The sequence below is a fragment of the Fundulus heteroclitus genome, chromosome 9, assembly GCF_011125445.2.
Source record: "Fundulus heteroclitus isolate FHET01 chromosome 9, MU-UCD_Fhet_4.1, whole genome shotgun sequence".
In the NCBI taxonomy this organism is placed as follows: domain Eukaryota; kingdom Metazoa; phylum Chordata; class Actinopteri; order Cyprinodontiformes; family Fundulidae; genus Fundulus; species Fundulus heteroclitus.
In genome coordinates this window covers 27386367-27393014 of record NC_046369.1, presented here as the reverse complement: position 1 = coordinate 27393014, position 6648 = coordinate 27386367, and the positions used below count along the sequence as shown (strand labels likewise).

Here is a 6648-nt window from a genome sequence, read left to right as displayed (position 1 = left end):
TCATCTTTGATCATATTGCCAAAATGATGACAATGAAGTTAAATTCAGTTACTTTTGCAGTTAATGTCATGTTCACACATGTATTGCAGTCCGTATGCATATCCCTTAAATCTTTATTTTTTATGGTAATGTGTCAAAAGTTAATGTAATTTAATGGGATTTTATTTGATACACCACTACAAAGCAGCTTTTTCAAAGGGAAAAAATGCATAATTTTCAAATGTATTCAAACATAGATTTTAATGTTGAATGTGCATTTGTATTTAGGCCGCCAAGTCAATACTCTTTAGAACCACCTTGATCAACAGCTGCAGGTTTTTTGTCTGGCACGTCTCTGGCAGCTTTGCTGTAGAGAATAAAATCTTTCTTCATCCTTCTTTGCAAAATAGTTTAAGTTCAATTGAATGGGAAGGAGAGTCTCTTGCATGCACTTATAAAGTTTTTATACATTCTTATATAGAGTTTCTCATGGCTGGTTGAAGGAGGACCCAAGTGCAGAAATTAAGTTTTAATAAAAAAAAAAGAAACTTACAAGATAGTCAGGAGTGGAACAGGCCAAGGAACAACTGGGGGAATAATCAGGCAGTGATTATGAATAATCAGGCAAGGTCATGGTGGTTAAACCAAATCCAGAGCCGAACAACGGAGATAACCAGCAGAGAACAAATAAGGAAAAGGTGAGTATATACTGAGGCATGGGAGGAATTATGACAAACAAACCAGAAGAGATCATCAGGTTAAATTTAGGCACAGGTGGGGCAGAGCAGCCGCGGGAGGAATACAGCTTGACCAGAATGAGCTGAGATGAAATAGAAAGAAACCATCAAGGGAAATAGATAAACAGAAATAATACTAAAATGAACAAAGCACACAAGATGTGACAGAGTTAGGTCTGGTCATTAATTGGGCCATCTTAACCCATGATCTTGTTTATCTAAACTATTCCATCGTAGCTTGATCTCTGTGTTTAGGCTCGTTGTCCTGATGGAAATATCAAGGTGTTTAATAATGAGATCCTTGTGCAGGCAACAATTTAAGAACTTTTAAAGGATTTATTGAAACAACAAGGAATGTTAATGTTTCTTCCAGACTAAGGAGTAAGTTCCAGGAGAGCACTCATGAGAGGTTGGTGGTTTTTGGAAGAAGTGCAGTTTGGTATATTTTGATGTGGATTGAAAAAAGATTGAAGCTCAAGGCCAAATCACACCAAACCCTCTGATCCGTCCGCTGCAAAATAAAATCTTGTTATCATAATTAGATCTGGTTGAAGTGAATGTGACTGTCCTTACTGTTGTATGGGGGGTGGGGGTGGTGCTCTGGGGACAAACAGGCACAGAAGAACTGTAGACTAAAGAACTGCCTCTCCCTGAAAGTAGAACACAAGATGTACATGAAGGAATGTGAGAGCTGGAATGCCAGAAAGAATAGCCTGATTCCCACTCTGTGAGTAAGAATTATCTGACATGTGCCTCAGGGACTCAGCTCCTCTATATATTCCGCTTAACTGGCCCAAAAGAGCAGGAACACACCTGCCAGTCACACCCTACACACAACCCCGTAGATATGACACGCAAATGAATTGATGAAGGATGGGGAGAAAATGACTGGGGAGCAGCATGCCCTCCCAGGAAGCCAATTCCCCCGCTGGCTCCAATAGGCACCCCCGTTCTCCAAAATCAATTAGCTGTGCCACAAAAATCTGTATGGCCAGAGGCTACAGACTAGTGCCCCCAACTCACCTCCCCACCTCACACACACACAAACTCACACCCGGACTATTCCCTTTCTAGTCAAGTAGCCCGCCCCAGCTATGCAGACACCTTTTCCTCAGATAGAACCAGCACCGACAGCCACCATGAACCAGGACAAGGGCCTGGACAAGGAGCCATCCAAGGAACCCCCACTACCCAAGGCCCGCCAAGCGCACCAGAGGCCCCAGGTAGGGCCGGACACCCGGGCATCCAAACCCCCAACAACATACTCCAGAGGATTATGTGTACTTAATGTACAGATAAGAGTGTGAAGGGAGGCAGGACACAAATAAATACCTCACACTATTCAGGTTTAGTTGGTTTTCCTTCCATTTTACAATTGTGCACCATTTTCTTTGTCTATCAAAAAATATCCTAATAAAATACATTGTAGTTTTTGCTTGCAATGTGACAAAATATTGAAATGTCAAAGGGGTAACAATACATTTTTAAAGCTATTATATTTAGCCATAATATGTTTAGCTTAATAGTCCAGTCATAAATTTTGTATGATGGTCTCAAGTGTTTTTCAAGCATGGTTTTCCATGAGCCATCAATGTGCTCAATGATTTGCATCAAAAATTTTCTAATAAAAACATCATTGAAGTTTGGCTCCCAACAACACTTTTTCTGTTATACCAGTGAACAAATATGATCCATTCTGCCTGATCTCCTTTTCTTTGCGACTTAATTCAAACTTCCTGTAGTAGCTTATGGGCTTCATTTAACCTCAATGTCAAAAAAAGAAGCACTTCCTAATGACATGATAATGACACAGAGGCTCTTCTTAGAAACCCAGGGCTTTGATCATGAAATGTCAACAGATATTGTTGATTCTCTGAGAAATACCACAGAAGCTTTGGTAAATAAATTATGACCTGCTATATTACAGCTCATTGCATTGGTCTGATTTATGCCCCGACTTGCACCATATGAGTCAATTACAAGAGAAAGTGGGTTTTCATGCAATTGAAATTTATGAAATTGAAAATCCAGGCCAAAGTATTTATGATACCAAGCATGTACAAGGCAATGTATTAGTTATTTGACCATTTTTACCTTCTTAATTAGGTAAGATAGCAAAGCCCAAAAATAGTGTAAAGAGGTTCATCTTCGAATAAATGCATATAATTTTTGTACTTAGCATTACCGTAAGCACATTTCAGAAGTAAACATTAAGTTTTCTTTTTCCTGACCGGATGTTTGTTTCTTTTCTCTTCAACTGACTGCCAAGCAATTAGGGACTCGCATGAGATAGAGAAGCAGAAAGAAAATTTCTAAAAGATTCTAAATTAATAAAATTTGACTTTTTATTGTCCCAGCACAAAATATTTTTTTCTAGCCAGTCTGTAAATGCTAATAACACTATAAATGTAATCAGTTGTATGTAGAAGAGTTTCTAATTATTTTGTTTCTGTTGTGGTGTTTACAACTCTGAATGTCCTGAAAGAAACAAAAGGCAAGAAAAAAACTCCTTGATACTGTAATATAATTTTTTTTTACTACATACTAATGTCTTGGTGGTTGAATTTCCTTTTATATATCCTTATGATTGTCTAGGATGTGTGGGTTATGTAATGTTTTTTTTTTATTATGCTTATAAAGGATACAGCAGGTTTTCTCTTTTCCCAGTGCTTAGGTTGTTGGCCAGACAGCTTTTGTAACAGAACAAACAACTTGACATTCCCAGTAGTTAGATCTCACTGTGGGTTTTGTAAATACATTGATTATCTCCATGTCTTGATATGAAGGCATTTTTCTGACTGTGTGAGCCAGAGCACACATTCTGATTCTTTGGAAAGCTTTGTTCACTTTTGTACAAAATATTTTAATAAACTCACTGATTGACTTCTTACCACAACTATGCTTGAACATTTTAATTTTTCCACAAAAACCTTCTGAAAAACCAGCTGAAAATTCAATGAAAATGGAAGACCAGGAAGCTAATAAATGGAGGGAGACGATAAAAAAGCATCAGGGGGATTAAACTCAAAAACATGCTGTAATCCCTGTTGCCATTCATGTGCTTTTTGGCATTCAGCAAAATCCTTCTAACCACATCAAGGCCAATAGCGATGCGGGCCTAAAAATATCCTAACATTCTTTACTACATTTACCCCCAAAAATGCCTTCTTATTGACCTCTCAGATATTTTAAAAAGTATTAGGAGGATTCATTTGACAAAAGAGTTGTTACATCTGAGATAAGTAGACAGCAGGGCAATTATGTAAGGCAAACCAACAAGTCCACCTTGAAATAGCAAGACAAATGTAAATTTTGTACTGGCCTAGTCAAAGTCTGTACATCCAAATGAGATGCATCACTATAAACACACAGTCAATGCTCAGAAACCCTTTATGTGGATTAATTAAAAATAAATCTGCAAAGAAGAGTGGGATAAAATTCCTTAAGTGTGACATAAAAGCAACATTACTACTCATTGCAAATACTAGATGTCAATTGGTCTAGGGTGGCACAGTTTATTATACTTAAGTGGCAATCAATTTATTACATAGGGCCAGATTGGTTTGGATAACTTTATTCCCTTAATTATGGGAATACTGTACTGCGATTGAAAAAAACAACAACAACAACAACAAAAAACATTTAGTGGCTAACAAATTTTTCACAGTAATGTCAATTGTATTTTATTTCATTTTTAAATATGCATCTTTAAGCAAAATGCATACTAATAAAGATTAACATAATGACTGCAAGGTGTACTTTATCAGGTAGAACTCAAAGCTATTGTGTAACTCTCCTAATCAGGCATTGAAAACCACATAATTTACATGTGAAATGTAAACACCCTTTTCTCTCTTTAAAGCAGGAAGGTCTGAAGGTTGTCGGTGAGATTTGCCTGTGCTGCTTAGCGCTGTAGCTGAGCTTGACTGTGACCCAATCATGTTCACCCACAGCAGAGTGGCAGTACTGTTTGTTGTGCTGATTTCTTGTGATCCAGGTAAGTTCATTCTTCTGTTATTCATTAAGTTTATAAAATACAGTTGTAAGTACAAAGTGTATCATAGTGTTAATCTTAAACAAGTACGTGTTTACCAGATTATAAAATTATTTAAATCAAACTTTCAGTTTTAAAAAAAAATTGCAACACAGTTTTGGTAAAGAGTTAATTCCTCTTGACACAATCTATGTAAAAACTTTAAAATCAGTTATTTACAATGACTGCACTTGAGCAGCTATACAGAGAAATGCATATCTAGAATTAATTGGGCTGTACCGAGGAAGTGCACCTCTTACTGTGACAGAAGAGCTTGATTTTGAATATTTATGTTCAGATTTCCCCCAGTTTATACAGCAGAAATCATTGGAGGCCATGTGGCTGTGCCACACAGCAGGCCATACATGGTGCTTGTGGAGCGACACATGTCAGATGGTACAAAAAAATACTGTGGTGGGTCCATTCTGAGTGAGGACTTTGTGATGACAGCTGCTCATTGTCAAGCCAAGTGAGTTTAAAAACCCTACTTTCATATTTTGTGAAGAACCTTTCTTAAATTGGTATATAAAACATTTTTTATATACCAGTATTTTTTCTGTATTTTTACAGGGATTACTTAATTTATCTTGGGCTTCACGATATGAGTTTGAATGACGAAGTGGAACGCATAACTGTGGAACAAGCATTTCCGAATATACATTACAACAATGTGACATTAATGAATGATGTCATGCTACTCAAGGTACCAGTAGATCCTGATTTTTTTCCCATGGTGTCACTTGCAAAGGTCTTCATGTGAATAATATCTGAATTGCATGCTACATACTTACTAGAATAACCACAACAAAAGAAAACCAAATCATAATTGTATTTATATTTAATTTTTTTCCCCACCAATCCCTAAAGCTGACCTCCAAGGCAAGGTTTGGAAGTAAAGTGAAATCCATCAATCTGGCAAGCAAGAATGATAAGGCTCTGCCAAAATCATGTATTGTCTCAGGCTGGGGTGGAACAAAAGAATCCAATGGACTGCTCTCCCACAAACTCATGGAAACCAATATAACACTGATTGAAAATGAAAACTGTAAAGTTGAAAAATCTTACTGTTCAAAGGGAGAGCCTGGACCGGGTCTAGTATGTTTCCATTTATTTTCTATAACTTTAAAAAGATAAAAACACTTTTTGCGTTGTTTCAGAACTTTTTATTTCAACTCACCTGTGCATTTGCTCTTTCAGGGAGACTCTGGAGGTCCACTGGTCTGTGAACATGGGAAAGCTTATGGAGTGGTGTCCTCCATGTTCAAGCCAGTAGAAAATGGGCCCCCATTATTTAGGTATGCCAAAATACCTGACTACAACGGCTGGATCATGTCAACTGTAAAAACGGCTCTGATGAGAAAAAATGCACACAATAGGTTTCAGTGAATCTTACTTTTTTAATTTGAACAACAGCTGACACAATATCTGAGATGTTTCCCACTGCATAAATACTTAGAACATTGCTGTACGCACTCATCCCATGGCTCTGTGCTTATAAATCTGTGCTGTATCATGAGCAAACATTAACAAAATTAAACATGCAATCTTTTGGTGGATGTGTGTGCGTTTCTTTTCCGGATGAACTAATACAATAAAAACACAAGGCTGTCTCCTTTTACAGAATGTGGACTGATTAATAAAGAGGCTTGCTGTACCTCTTGAGGTCAGATGTATAACTAAGTTTTTTTTTAATGTCCTTCAACTTTACATCTAATCAATGTTTGCTGTGCTTTAGTCATGTACCATCATGCCTTATAGAATCCAAGGAGCAAAGCAAATCCTTTATTGTTTCAGTTATAAGTGGAAGCAAGAGGTCCCGCATACGAATCTGCGTTCAATAATTATTTATTTGTACATTTGTTCCTTGAGATACTCTTTTCTGCTAAATGTAAACACTAA

At 37.2% G+C, this 6648-nt stretch overlaps 1 protein-coding gene across 1 annotated transcript; it reads left to right on the top strand.

Annotated features, from left to right (window-relative positions):
* Positions 1-4605: 4605 nt before the first annotated feature.
* On the top strand, positions 4606-6303 carry LOC105932439 (granzyme E). Its single transcript, XM_012871615.3, has 5 exons — positions 4606-4713; positions 5059-5218; positions 5320-5452; positions 5617-5844; positions 5947-6303. The coding sequence occupies exons 1-5, from the start codon at positions 4656-4658 to the stop codon at positions 6133-6135; spliced, it is 768 nt and encodes a 255-aa protein (XP_012727069.2). The 5' UTR covers positions 4606-4655; the 3' UTR covers positions 6136-6303.
* The last annotated feature ends 345 nt before the right edge of the window (positions 6304-6648 follow it).

Coding starts and splice junctions, on each gene's coding strand:
- LOC105932439 (XM_012871615.3), top strand. CDS start 4,656: ATGTTCACCCACAGCAGAGTGGCAGTACTGTTTGTTGTGCTGATTTCT. Junction 5,453..5,616: donor ATGATGTCATGCTACTCAAG/GTACCAGTAGAT, acceptor CAATCCCTAAAG/CTGACCTCCAAGGCAAGGTT. Junction 5,845..5,946: donor GAGAGCCTGGACCGGGTCTA/GTATGTTTCCAT, acceptor TTGCTCTTTCAG/GGAGACTCTGGAGGTCCACT.